General features: G+C 35.6%; 1 protein-coding gene across 29 annotated transcripts in view; it reads right to left on the bottom strand.

The window, feature by feature from the left end:
* The window catches only part of SENP7 (SUMO specific peptidase 7), a 168,795-nt gene that overhangs the window by 31,316 nt on the left and 121,934 nt on the right, over positions 1-15,545 (bottom strand). For all 29 annotated transcript variants that reach the window (XR_014824931.1, XR_014824934.1, XR_014824937.1 and 26 more), the window contains 2 exons: positions 13,276-13,422; positions 4,461-4,494 (listed from right to left, as the gene is read on the bottom strand). Coding sequence is in view for 17 of the 29 variants with exons in the window: in XM_084991521.1 (XP_084847647.1) it covers positions 4,461-4,494; positions 13,276-13,422 (181 nt within the window). In the remaining 12 variants the exon portion in view is untranslated. The remainder of the gene's footprint in view (positions 1-4,460; positions 4,495-13,275; positions 13,423-15,545) is intronic.

Raw genomic sequence — 15,545 nt, 5'->3', positions numbered from 1 at the left:
GCCAGATCTGAGCCACATCTGCAACCTACACCACAGCTCACAGCAACGCTGGATCCTTAACCCACTGAGTAAGGCCAAGGGTCAAACCTGCGTCCTCATGGATACTAGTCAGATTTGTTTCCACTGAGCCACGACAGGAACTCCCCTCTGCCCATTTTTTAACCAGATTTTTTTTTTTAATGTTGAACAGTGTGAGTTCTTTGTATGTTTTTGCCATTAAACCCTTATCAGATATATGACTTGCAAATATTCTCTCCCATGTAGTAAGTCATCTTTTCATTTTGTTGAAGATTTCCTTTGCTGTGCAAAAGCTTTTTACTTTTATGTGGTTCCACTTATTTATTTTGGCTTTTGTTGCCTTTGCTTTTGCTGTCAAATACAAAAATCTGCCAAGGCCAATCAATGCTAAGGAGTTTACACGCTATGTTTTCTTCTGGGAGTTTTGCAGTTTCAAGTCTTATGTTTTAAGTCTTTAATCCATTTTGAGTTGATTTTTGTGTAAAGAAGAGGTAAGAGTCCAGTTTCATACTTCTGCATATGGCTGTCCAAATTCTCAACACTATTTATTGAAGAAACTATAATTTCCCCATTGTATATTCTTAGCTCCTTTGTTGAAAATTAATTTACTTATAGGAGTTTCCATTGTGGCGCAGTGGTAAAAACCTGACTAGGATCCATGAGGACACAGGTTTGATCCCTGGCCTTGCTCAGTGGGTTAAGGATCCCACATTGCAGTAAGTTGTGATGTAGGTTGCAGAGGCAGTTCAGATCCCACATTGCTGTGGCTGGGCCATAGGCTGGGAGCTACAGCTCTGATTCGACCCCTAGCCTAAGACTTCCATATGCTGCAGGTACGGCCCTAAAAAGACAGAAAGACAGACAGACAGAAAGAAAGAGAAAATTCACTTTAAAACAACTATAATAAAAAAATAAAAGTCATTACAAAAAAATTAAAAAATTAAAAATCAAAAAAGAAAATTAATTTACTGTATATATGTGTTTATTTCTCAGCTCGCAATTCTGTTCCATTGGTCTGTATATATGTTTTTATGCCAAATATCACACTTTTGATTACTACAGCTTTGTAATATAGTTTGCAATCAGAAAGTGTGATGCCTCCAGCTGTGTTCTCAGGATTGCTTTGGCTATTTGGGGTCTTTTGTTGTTCTATACAAATTTTAGGACTTTTTTTTCTATTTCTATGAAAGATGCCATTAGAATTTTGACAGGGATTACACTGAATCTGTAGATCACCCTCCTCCATTTCTGAAAACTGTCAGTGAAATTAGCGGCAAAGATAACAAATTACATTAAAAGCAAGGAGTAAGAACCTTCTGGAAAATTTCTCAGCCATTTCTTCTTCACATAGCTCACAGCCCCAAATAGTTGATACTATTTCTGTGAAATCTAGATAATTATTACTAATCCAAATGTTCCAAGGTCTTAGTATGAAAGCTAAATATTTTTTAGGAAGCATGCTTTTAAAAGTTTCCCTTAAAAAAAAAAAGGATTTTTACAACATTATAAGAAAAATGTACCTAATTACCAATTTTTCACAAAATATTCGGTTTACTCTGTTATAGGGCTATGACAGACACTGAAAGTAGGAGTTGCCATCATTTTTCTTACCTACTGTTAGGGATTTTGGTAACAGGATCCTAATTTTGTAGGGAAGTAAGATATATCTCTTAAAAACTCTAATTCCTAGCTTCTTTTGCACACAGACATGTGATCATATGACTACATTCTACTTAAGAAAATATAAGCAGAAGAGGTAAGGTGGCACATCCTAGAAGACTTCTTAAAAGGGCAAGAGATAGGTGGTATACCTCCTTTCTACCATCTTTCCTTTCTTCCCATGTTCGACCTGGAACATTAAAACATGATGAATGGGAGTTCCTGGTGAGGCTCAGCAGTAACAAACCCAACTGGTATCCATGAGGACACAGGTTCAATTCCTGACCTCGCTCAGTGGTTAAGAATCTGGCATTGCCATGGGCTGTAGTGCAGGTCGCAGACACAGCTCAGAACCTGCATTGCTGTGGCTATTATAAAGGCTAGCAGCTGCAGCTCCGATTTGACCCCTAGCCTGCAAACTTCCATATGTCATGGGTGTGACCCTAAAAAGCAAAAAATAAAAATTAAAAATTAAAAAAAAAAAAACATGATGAATGGAATACTAACAGGTATATGTACCATGAGACAAAGCTGAGGATGAAAGTCATGTCAGGGATGACAGAATAGGAAAATAAAAGAGTCTGGGCCCTTGATGACCAAATAAACACTGTATTAGCCCTGATTAGTCTACTGCTGGATTTATGCCTTTTTTTTTTTTTTTCTTGTCTTTCTGCCATTTCTTGGGCTGCTCCTGCGACATATGGAAGTTCCCAGGCTAGGGGTTGAATTGGAGCTGTAGCCACTGGCCTACACCAGAGCCACAGCAACATGGGATCCAAGCCACGTCTGCAACCTACACCACAGCTCACAGCAATGCTGGATCCTTAACACATTGAGCAAGGCAAGGGATCGAACATGCAACCTCATGGTTCCTAGTTGGATTCGTTAACCACTGAGCCACGACGGGAACTCCTACTGCTGGATTTCTTAAATGTGAAGGAAAAATGAACTATTTTCTTTAAGTCACAACCAAATATAATTGACAGCCAATACAAACATGAATAAATCAAACTTTTCCCACAACTGCTACAGAAAAAGAATAAACACATAGACCCACAGATTCCCCATCTACAAAAATCTTTTACATGCATGTCTTGTTTTTAAAACATTTTTGTATATGAGAACTTAGCATAGATAGGATTTGAAGAAGATGACTAATATTTTCCTCTTTCATTATAAAGTCATAAACCCATTACTAGTGACAAGAGTTGTTTTCCAAAATTTTTAATTAAGAATCATCTTTTTTTTTTTTTTTTTTTTTTTTTTTTTGTCTTTTTGCTATTTCTTTGGGCCGCTCCCGCGGCATATGGAGGTTCCCAGGCTAGGGGTTGAGTCGGAGCTGTAGCCACTAGCCTACGTCAGAGCCACAGCAACGCAGGATCCAAGCCGCGTCTGCAACCTACACCACAGCTCACGGCAACGCCAGATCGTTAACCCACTGAGCAAGGGCAGGGACCGAACCCGCAACCTCATGGTTCCTAGTCGGATTCGTTAACCACTGCGCCACGACGGGAACTCCAAGAATCATCTTTTAAAAATCATTTGGGGGAGGTCCCTGGTGGCCTAGCAGCTAAGGATTTGGTGTTACCACTGCTGTGGCACCAGTCTGATCCCTGGCTTAGGAATTTCCACATGTCACAGACAGGGCCAAAAAAAATCATTTGGGATAGAAAAGCTATAAAAGAAAGCAATATTTGAAACAAAATACACAATATTACTTATGAAAACCTAAAATATTATTTTTAAAGACTGCATCATAAGAATTTGAGAGGTAGGTCTGTTACATGATCTTTAAATATAGATTTTAGTTAGATGTAGTAGGCCTACATCAAACTCTAAGGCTTCTACACAGCAAAGGAAATCATCCACAAAATTAAAAGGTAATGTACCAAATGAGAGAAAACATCTGAAAATCACATATATAATAACAGGTTAAAATCCAAAATATATAAAGAATTCACACAACTCAATAGCAAAAAGGAACCCTAAGAGGAATTCCTTTGTGGCTCAGCAGAACCCAATACCACTAGTATCCATGAGGATGAGGGTTCAATCCCTGGCCTTGCTCAGTGGGTTAAGGATCCAGAGTAGCTGCAAGCTGTGGTGTAGGTTGCAGATACAGCTTGGATCCTACATTGCTGTGGCTCTAGTGTAGGCTGGCAGCTAAAGCTTCGATTTGACCCTTAGCCTGGGAACTTCCATGTGCTGCAGGTGCAGGCTAAATAGAAAAAAAGAAAAAAGAAAAGAAACCCTAGCAATCTGATTGAAAAATAGGTAGACACACTGAAAAGATATTTTTCCCATGAAAATATACAGATGGTAAAAAGGTACATGCAAAGGTGCTCAACATCACTACTCATCATGGAGATGAAAATCAAAACCACAATGAGATATAACCTCACACCCATTAGAATGGCTATTATCAAAAAGACAAGAAATAATGAGTCTTGGCAAGGATGTGGACAAAAGGGATCTCATGTGCATTTTGGTAGAATGCAAACTGGCGCAGCCATTGTGTAAAACAGTACAGAAGTTCTTAAAAAAAATTTTTTTTTAATAATCCAGCAATTCCACTTCTGGGTATTATACAAATAAAATGAAAACATTAATTCAAAAAAAAATATGCACTCCCTTGTTCATAGCCACATTAGTCACAAGAGCCAAGATATGGAAAAAAATCTAGGTGTCAATCAACAGATGAATGGATTTCAGAATTTTTGCTAACCAACTACTTTATACTCAAAATTACAGTAAAAAGAGATCATAAGACAATGACAGCTTACCTTGAAATGGGATCTTAATATACTTTGTTGTGAACTAAAGGAAAAATAAACAAAAAAGGAGTTATCATTCAAAATGTGTAACTATTCAAATTTTTTCTTTTTAAACTGCAAGTACATCATCAAAGTCTACCTTGAAAGTGCTCAAGGCTTTTTCTCAATAAACCAAAAAGACGTTTCACTGTAAAGACAGTTTTATGGAAGTTTAAGAATCCTTTGCAAGTAATTTATAATTTTCAATATGCTCATTTATAAAAACCAGCAAAACAATACATTTGTCAAAAATGTTTCCTGAATATTTAAAGAAGAAATAAGACAAAGTCCAGAAGAAGCTGCCAAGAGACCACATAGGGTGTCACTGACTTTGGCAAATAAATCACAAAACAGGATCTGATTTTATTCTAGGCAGTAATTTTTCTTTGTTACATATTATAAATTCCCTTCTGTCTAAGGATTCTGCTCTTTCTGCTCCTTCTGTGCCAGGATACTAAGTTTTCTCTGGGTATCTTTCACATATAGCTAACCTGGAGAAAACCATAGTTCAAAAAGATACAGGCACCCGGATGTTTACTGCAGCACTATTTACAATAGCAAGACATGGAAGAAACCTAAACATGCACCAACAGAAGAATACATAAAGAAGATGTGGTACATATATAATGAAATATTACTCAGCCATAAAAAAGAATGAAACAGGAGTTCCCATCATGGTTCGTTCAGTGGTTAACGAATCCAACTAGGAACCATGAGGTTTTGGGTTCAATCCTTAGCCTTGCTCAGTGGGTTGAGGATCTGGCGTTGCCATGAACTGTGGTGTAGGTCGCAAGACACAGCTCTAATTAGGCCCCTAGCCTGGGAACCTCCACATGCCATGGGTGTGGCCCTAAAAAAGACAGAAAGAGCAAAAAAAAAGAACGAAATAATGCCATTTGCAGCAACACTGATGAACCAAGAGATTATTACACTAAGTGAAATAAGTCAATGACAAATATCATAAGATATCACTTATATGTGGAATCTAAATGTAAAAATGATACAAATGAACTTATTTACAGAACAGAAACAGATTTTGCAAATAAACTTACAGTTACCAAAGGGGAAAGGTGGGGGAGGGAGGGATAAATTAGAAGTTTGGGATTAATATATACACAATACTGTATATAAAATAGATAACCAACAAGGACCTACTGTATAGCATAGGGAACTCTATTCAATATTCTGTAATAACCTACATGGGAAAATAATCTGAAAAAGAATGGATATATGTATCTGTATAACTGGATCATTTTGCTATACACCTGAAACCAACACAACATTGTAAATAACTATAGTCCAATACAATTTTTTTAAATTAAAAAATTAAAAATAAATGTTGCAGAGCTCCTGCCATGGCGCAGTGGAAACAAATCCGACTAGGAACCATGAAGTAGCGGGTTCAATCCCTGGCCTTGCCCAGTGGGTTAAGGATCCAGCATTGCCGTGGCTGTGGCATAGGCCAGCAGCTACAGCTCTGATTAGACCTCTAGCCTGGGAACCTCTATTTGCCACAGGTGCGGCCCTAAAATAAAAAAAAAAAAAAAAAAAAAAAAAAAAAAAGACAAAAAAAAAGACAAAAAAATGAAAAAATAAATGTTGCCTCTTTTATCTGTATCACTTATACGAATAATAAGCAGGTAAACTTAGGTAACTTACTGAACCTCTCAGTTTTAGATAAGATCCGTAATCAAGGAGACACTAGCATCTGATTAAGTACGACTAATCATAGTCTGACTTACTCAAATACACCTTATTATTGCACAGAATTACTATATATACTTGGTGTATACTTCCCCTTGCTAAATTCTTTCTGATATGTTCCACTGGGTTTTTGATCTAATAAAATATATCTTAGCAACTATAAATAATTAGTTACAGAAAATGAATACAAAGAGTGTTTGCTTTTGAGATTTTACAGTTATTACTACAAAATTATGATTTATAAGTTATACACCTATACATCCTTGGCCTCTACTGTCTACATCATTGTTTCAATCTCCCACATAAGGATCCTTGTCCTATCAAACCTTTCAGCTTGGCAAGGACCAGAATACTAATTTATACCTTTTTATGATGACTAAGCCAACATGTAATTTCTTCCAAATGAAAAGCCCTCTTTGTAGCAAAAACTCAATCTTCAGTTGAGAAAATTAGAAAGACGCTTTTGAGGCAACAGGTAAACTCAGCTCTCTGAAATCATACCCTTTCTATTTAAACCTAAGAATAAAGTTGAACTGCTCTTCCCCTCTTGCTCTCTGTCTCTCTCTCTCTGTCTCCCTCTCCCTCCACACCTATCTCCTCCCTCTTCTCTTAATAAACACTTTATTTGCCTCATTAAAAAAAAGAATAAATCTGAACATAATAGCTATTTTATAACTTCTGACAATAGCCAGTACAATCCTCTGAACATAGAATATGTACTTAATAAACATTTATCCTATTAGCAACAAAACTAAGATCTAAAAAATGTTCACATCTACTGCAGCACTTTCTATGCTAAACAAAAAAGGTAATAACTTAAATGTCCAAGTATAAGAAAAGAAAATGGCCCTAATTTATGTAATAATGTCCCACTATAGGTATTTCTCCAGTTCAACTATATTATAACTGTCATGACGGTGAGAACAATTTCTCCAATGTCCATAACAATACATAACACTCCTTAAACATCTGAAAAAGGACTAAGTTTAATTCTCTATTTATCCTCCCAAAAGAAAAAGTTCTTTAATATCTAAGTTGCAGAGCATCATGAACTGTGTCTGAAAAAGTATATTACAAAGTCTTTATAAAAACTTAAAAGCTTTATGACTTTTCCCCTTTTCCCCTTTTTATGTTATTACATTTTTAATTAAACCAAAAAATTTTGCACAGCAAAGGAAACAATTAAAAAAAAAAAAAACAGAACCCACAGAATGGGAGAAAATCTTTGCAAATGATACCACTGACAAGGGCTTAATCTCCAAAATACACTAACAACACATAGAACTGAACAAGAAAAAAAAAAATCAAAAAATGGGCAGAAGACCTAAATAGACATTTCTCCAAAGAAGACAGACAGGTGGCCAACAGGCACATTAAAAGAGGCTCAACATCACTAATTACTTAGAGAAAGGCAAATCGAAACTACAATGAGGTACCACCTCACACCAGTCTGAACGACTATCATTAATAAGTCTACAAATAACAAATGCTGAAGAGGGTGTGGCAAAAAGGGAACCTTCCTTCACTGTTGGTGGGAATGTAAATTGGTACAACCACTGTGGAAAGCAGTATGGAGGTTCCTCAGAAAATTAAATAAAGAACATATGATCCAGCAATCCCCCTTTCAGGCATACATCCAGAGAAAACTTGCACTCAAAAAGATACATGCACCCCTATGTTCATTGCAGCACTATTCACAATAGCCAAGATATGGAAACATGTCCACTGACAGAGAAATGGATTAAGAAGATGTGGTACATATACACAGTGGAATATCACTCATCCATAAAAAAGAATGAAATAATGCCATTTACAGCAACATGGATATAACTAGAGATTCTCATACTAAGTGAAGTAATTCAGAAAGAGAAAGACAAGTAACACATGATATCACTAATATGTGGTACCTAAAAATGGCACAGATGAACCTATCTATAGAACAGATTCATACTCATAGACTTCGAGAACAGACTTGTGATCGCCAAGGTCGGGAGAGGGGGTGGGATGGACTGGGAGTTTGGGGTTAGTAGATGCAAACTATTAAATGTAGAATGGATAAGCAATACGGTCCTACTGTAAAGCACAGACAGAGAACTATACCCAATCTCTTGGGATAGAACATGATGGAAGATAATATGAGAAAATAAATGTATATATATACGTACGACTGGCTCACTTTTGTTGTACAGCAGAAATTGGCACAACATTGTAAATCGGCTATAATTTTTTTTAAAGTGCTTATTTTTTCCTCATGGTAACATAACTGTTTTAATTTTTGCAGAATTCCTCTCAGCCTTTATTCACATGCATGTAATTTACTTCAATATATTAACTTTTAGTAAGTCACTTCTCCTATAATTTAATTTTTTATTTTATTTATATTTTAAGTGTTCCAATAGATATGAGATAAAATTTTCAAAACCTACTTTATGACATTTTTTGAATATTAGCAGTTCTTTATAGGACAGCAAACTGTCCAACAGATAGGAATTAAAGACAACCCAAATATCCCAAAAGAGGTACCTGAATTAAATTAATTTAATGATTATGGTCAGTTATAAAACATTATGTATAATGTCCTATCCTTTTGTTTTAAATAAATATGTATCTAATATAAAAACTATAAAACGATATACACTGTAGAATTAATGGCAATTACCTCTGGATAGATAGATTACAAGGTTTTCTTTAAATTGTTCCTTTACTCATTTGCGGTTTTTATTTGATTTTGTTTATAGCCCATAACAAGGCCACCCAACTGTGTAATAACATAACTAACACATTAGTTAATGAAAATCTATTCTTAAATACTTACATTAAATTGTCCTCTCCTGGTTAATTGATTATTGTCATATATTTAGGTTATCCAACTGTGTAATTATAAATAACTCAAAAAAACTGGTTAAGACTAAAACCAAGAAAAAAAAACTGGTTAAGACTAAACCAAGATGAAATAGATAAGATGAATGGAAAAAAAAATGGTTAAGACTAAACCAAGATGAAATAGATAAGATGAATGGACCAATCACAAGAACTTAAATTGAAACTGTGATTTAAAAATTTCCAGCAAACAAAAGTCCAGGACCAGATGGCTTCACAGGTGAATTCTACCAAACATTTAGAGAAGAGCTAACACCTAGTCTTCTGAAACTGTTTCAAAAAATTGCGGAGGAAGGGATACTCCCAAACTCATTCTATGAGGCCACCCACCATCACCCTGGTACCAAAACCAGACAAAGACTCCACAAAAAAAGAAAACTACAGGCCAATTTCACTGATGAACATCGATGCAAATATCCTCAACAAAATCCTAGCAAACCGCATCCAACAATACATTAAAAGGATTGTACATCATGATCAAGTGGGATTTATCCCAGGGATGCAAGGGTTCTTCATTATCCGCAAATCCATCAGTGTGATACACATTAACAAACTGAAGAATAAAAACCATATGATCCTCTCAAAAGATGCAGAAAAAGCCTTTGACAAAATCCATCACCCATTTCTGATAAAAACCCCTCAGAAAGTGGCCATAGAGGGAACCCACCTCAACATAATAAAGGCCATTATGACAAACCCACAGCTAACATCATTCTCAATGCTGAAAAGCTGAAAGAATTCCCGCTGAGATCAGAAACTAGACAAGGATGTCTGCTCTCACCACTACTCTTCAACATAGTTTTGGAAGTCCTAGCCATGGCAATCAGAGAAGTAAAAGAAATAAAAGGAATCCCAAATGGAAAGGAAGAAGTAAAACTATCACTATTTGCAGATGACACGATACTATACCTAGAGAACACTAAAGACTCTACCATAAAACTGTTGGAGCTCATCCATGAATTTCGCAAAGTCGCAGGATACAAAACTAATACACAGAAATCGACAGCATTTCTATATACCAACAATGAAAAAGCAAAAGAGAAATTAGGGAAGCAATCCCGTTTACCATCACATCCAAAAGAATAAAACACCCAGGAGTAAACCTACCTAAAGAAACAAAAGACCTGTACTCTGAAAACTGTAAGACAATGATGAAAGAAATCAAAGATGACACAAATAGATGGAAAGACATACCATGCTCTTGCATTGGAAGAGTCAATATTACCAAAATGACTATACTACCTAAGGCAATCTACAGATTCAATGCAATCCCTATCAAATTACCAAGGATATTTTTCACAGAACTAGAACAAAATATCTTAAAAGTTTGTTGGGAAGCACAAAAGACCCAGAAAAACCAAAGACATCCTGAAAAAGAAAAATGGAGCTGGAGTAATCAGGCTCCTGGACTTCAGACTATACTACAAAGCAACAGTCATCAAAACTGTATGGTACTGGCACAAAGACAGAAATATAGATCAGTGAAACAGGATAGACCCACACACCTACAGCCAACTCATCTATGACAAAGGAGGCAATAATATACAATGGAGAAAAGATAGCCCCTTCAATAAGTGGTGCTTGGAAAACTGGACAGCCACATGAAAAAGAATGAAATTAGAACACTCCCTAACACCAGACACAAAAATCAACTCAAAATGGAATAAAGACCTATATAGAAGACCAGACACTATAAAATTCTTGGATGAAAATATAGGCTAAACACTCTCTGACATAAACCACAGCAACATCTTCTCATATCCACCTCATAGAGTATTGACAATAAAAACAAAAATAAACAAATGGGACCTAATCAAACTTAAAAGTTTCTACACAGCAAAGGAAACCCTAAACAACACAAAAAGACAACTCACGGAGTGGGAGAAAATCTTTGCAAATGATTCAGTTGACAAGGGATTCATCTCCAAAATTTATAAACACCTTCTGCAGCTCCATACCAAAAAAACAAACAACCCCATCAAAACATGGGCAGAAGATCTAAACAGTCAGTTCTCCAAAGAAGACATACAGATGGCCAAAAAACACATGAAAAGATGTTCAACATCACTCATTATCAGAGAAATGTAACTCAAAGCCATTATGAGGTACTACCTTACAACAGCCAGAATGGCCAGCATCCAAAAGTCTGCAAACAATAAGTGCTGGAGACGGGGTGGAGAAAAAGGAACCCTAGTACACTGTTGGTGAGATTGTAAACTGGTGTAAACTGCTGGTAGAAAGCAGTATGGAGATTCCTCAGAAAACTAAACATAGAACTACCATTTGACCTAGCAATCCCACTCCTGGGCAACTATCCAAAGAAAACCATGACTTGCAAAGACACATGTACTCCAATGTTCATTGCAGCACTGTTTACAATAGCCAAGACATGGAAACAACTTAAATGCCCATCGACAGAGGAGTGGATCAAGAAGATGTGGACACATACACAATGGAATATTAGCCATTAAAATGGATAAAATACCAGCATTTTTAGCAACATGGATGGACCTAGAAATTATCATACTAAGTGAAGTCAGCCATACAATGAGACACCAACATCAAATGCTTTCACTGACATGTGGAATCTGAAAAAAGGACAGACTGAGCTTCTTTGCAGAACAGATGCTGACTCACAGACATTGAAAAACTTATGGTCTCCGGAGGAGACAGTTTGGGGGGTGGGGAGGATGTGCTTGGGTTATGGGATGGAAATCCTCTAAAATTGGATCGTTATGGTCATTATATAACTACGGATGTGATAAATTCATTTGAGTAATAAAAAAAATGGAAAAAAAAACTGGATAAGTCTGAATTTAAAATGAAAAGGCTGTAATATGGGGTGGGGAGTTATTGTGAAAAGTGAACAAAATTCCTTACAGAAAAAAAAACTAAAATGACTACAGGCATAACAAAATCATTAATATCTGAAAACTAGTAATCAGAGAATATTAATTTTAAACAGAATCACTGTAGTGCTGTCAATCAAAGCAATTTTAACTTTATCACAAGCTACCATTATTGGTTCTTCCCAGAACTTATACATGTGTCCTCTATTGGTTGGGTCTTCCCCCTGCATGATCACCAAGGAAACATCTACTTTGTGTCTTAGATCATATGCTGTCCTCTCTATGACGTCTTCCCTGATCCTTTCAGAAAGATATTCCCATACTCGTTCCCATAAGCATCCTTCTTGTATGTTCCAGTGTACATTATACCATAATGAAAATATCTATTTACATGCTTATCTCTTCTATTAGACTCTAATTTCTTTGAAAGCAGAGGTCATGTCTTGCCATTTTTATATTCCACATCCTATCTGTAAAACCGTGAAACATTAATAAAACTTCTAGGAAAGTATCTGAGTTATAATCTGACATAGTCAATTCAATTCAACTAATGTTTATAAGTGCCTATTTAGGTTTCAGCCATTTATGGAAGGTATACAAAGGAATAAAAGCATGGCTCTTTATCACGAGATGCTTAAAGGCTAATGGAAAGGTTTAGACAAGAATACAATTGTAAACACTTAAACAAATCTTACAGCAGATGTACAAAGTGCTATAAGTACACAGTAAAAGGAGAAGTCAATTCTGGCTAGGAAGGAGAAATAACAAAAAGTTTCCTGGAAGAGGAAGTATTTCTGATAAGACTTAAGAGATGGGATTTTAAACAGAAAAATAGTGAGAAAATACAGAGAACTGAGCAAAATCCAGTATGACTTTCATATACAAAACATGAGAACTTAATATCAAAGAAAAAGTAGAAAATATAATAGGAACTATTCCTGGAGATTCTTAAATGCCAAGTTCAGAAATTGGAGAACTCAGTTTATAACAATTTAATAGACAAGTAAAATAAGATTTCTTCTTTTTGCTATCAACTACACACTAAATAAAAATTTACTTTACTATCATATAAGTTTTAGAGCCCAAAGATATCAATGCTACACATAATCTTTTTCATACAGAATTTTCATTAGAGTAATCAGATCAGAGATATGATTTTAGAGAGTTCTATGTTTTCAAGATTTCCCTCCAATTAAAGACGTTTCAAAATAGATATAATGACATATGTAGAATGTCCTATATAAAGTTAACTTCAATTCTATTTTCATTTGCACTAAAAAAAAGAGAAGACAGTCTAAAAATGCCTTGTCCAGAACCAAAACTAAAAAAGAAAAAAAATTAAATATACTTACTGTAACACAACCTTTAGAAGCTCCTTTTATTTTACCAATATAAACAGAAGTAAATACAAAATCCAGTTGTAGATCCATCTCATTACTAGGTATAATAGAGGAAACGTTTTCCATGACAGGATTATATGTACACAATTCAGGTGAAGCCTAACAAGGAATAAATGATAAAATAACCTTAAATATTATAGAAACACTGACAATTTCAAAGTCAAATACTTCTTTAAATTACTATTAATGAATTTGTGAAGGATTTTCCACTATTCTTACAATATTATAGAAACACTGACAATTTCAAAGTCAAATACTTCTTTAAATTACTATTAATGAATTTGTGAAGGATTTTCCACTATTCTTACAATATTATAGAAACACTGACAATTTCAAAGTCAAATACTTCTTTAAATTACTATTAATGAATTTGTGAAGGATTTTCCACTATTCTTACAATATTATAGAAACACTGACAATTTCAAAGTCAAATACTTCTTTAAATTACTATTAATGAATTTGTGAAGGATTTTCCACTATTCTTACTGTGAAAAAATAGTTATCTAGATTTTTTTCTTAAAACGTATACGATTTACCCTGAGGAAATAAATAGCTGAACCCTAAATTAACTTCATAGGTCTAATAAGTTCCAGAAATATATCCTCCTCTGTATCAAAGTCATGATTTCAAATTCAGGATTCCCTAGTAGACTTTATTCATTTTAAACTCAACAGAAATAAATTTAAGATTTATATAACATTTAGTTTAAAATGAATTTTCAAATATATTATTTCTTTCAATCACCACAACCACCCCATGGGGTAGCTTTGTTTTGTTTTTTTTTTTTCCATTTCATAAGTTAACAGACATTTTGAATTGGTTAAGTGACTTGCATAGAGGCAAAACTATGACAAATCCAGCTTTCTATCCCGAAGTCAAGGGTTATTTCGACTACATAAAACTGCTTCCATAAACCATCATGATGTTCTTAGCTATTGCACTTTTAGTGAGCAATGGAGGAAAAGAAAGGGCCTAAGAACCATCTATTCCATCACATCTATATATGTTACTACATGCTCTATGCCTGAAAATAGCCAACTGTCTAAAACCTCAAAAATCATACCACTTCCGCTCAAACAACTCTGCTTTTAAATTCCAACAGGCAGTATCAGCATCAGCTACTTCCTGTGATCTCGTCTGAATTTTAAGCTGCCTTTTGATGACTTTTTCAATTCTATCGTTGCCTAGCCATTGCACATGATCCCTCCTTAACCTTAACATCACTAATGACTAAATAAATTATGACTACAGTAATTAAACATATGTACTCACTCTTCTACCACTAGAAAATGTAATTAATCCTTACCTGAAACATACACATTACTCATTATTTTGAAATTCAGCCCACAATGCCATTTACCTGCTTAAGAGAAAGTCTTTAGCATTCTCATCTTTTATTGCCTACTATACTCTTCTTCTTACACCCTAAGTAAAAAGGGGGAATCAAGTCAACTATAGGTAGCTCTAATCAGTCTGACAAATAATTATGCTTGTGTGTGTTTGTGTGGGGTTTTTTTAGGGCCACACCCATGACATATGGAGATCCCCAGGCTAGGGGTCAAATTAGGAGTTGCAGCTGCCAGCCTATGCCACAGCCACAGCAATGCCAGATCCAAGCTGTGTCTGTGACCTACACTACAGCTCACAGCACCACCAGATACTTAACCCACTGAGCAAGGCCAGGGATCAAACCAGCATCCTCATAGATACTAGTAAGGTCCATTACCACTGAACCACAACAGGAACTGCAGCTTGTGTGTGTTTTAAGGGATAAAATGAGAAGATGGGATAGAAAGAATTCCTTACTTTGCCTCACATTTTGTAAAGATTAACTGCTTCTTAAAATGGCCAATCCATATTTCTCACAAACCTCACTTAAAGCAGGAAACAAGGCAGAGTGTGCAGGTGTATCCTCCCTTATAGGTTTTGGTAGGTGTCCACATTATTTGTTGCTTGGTTGTGATTACATAAACTCTCAGTTCCATAAGAGACATTATTTATTTATTTTTGTTTGTTTGTTTGTTTTTTAAGGTTGAATGTGCAGCATATGGAAGTTCCAAGGCTAGGGGTGGAATCAGGGAGCTACAGCTGCCAGCCTACACCACAGCCACTTCAACATGGGATTCAAGCCGAAACTGCAACCTACACCACAGCTCACAGCAACACCAGATCCCCAACCCACTGAGTAAGGCCAGGGACTGAACCTGCATCTTCATGGATTC

The sequence above is a fragment of the Sus scrofa genome, chromosome 13, assembly GCF_054392235.1.
Source record: "Sus scrofa isolate SSC_HxYL_T2T_F1_AM1 chromosome 13, Sscrofa_HxYL_maternal_Yorkshire_Landrace_v2.0, whole genome shotgun sequence".
NCBI lineage: Eukaryota > Metazoa > Chordata > Mammalia > Artiodactyla > Suidae > Sus > Sus scrofa.
Note: the sequence above shows the minus strand (reverse complement) of the source record. Positions and strands in the feature narration are given on the sequence as shown.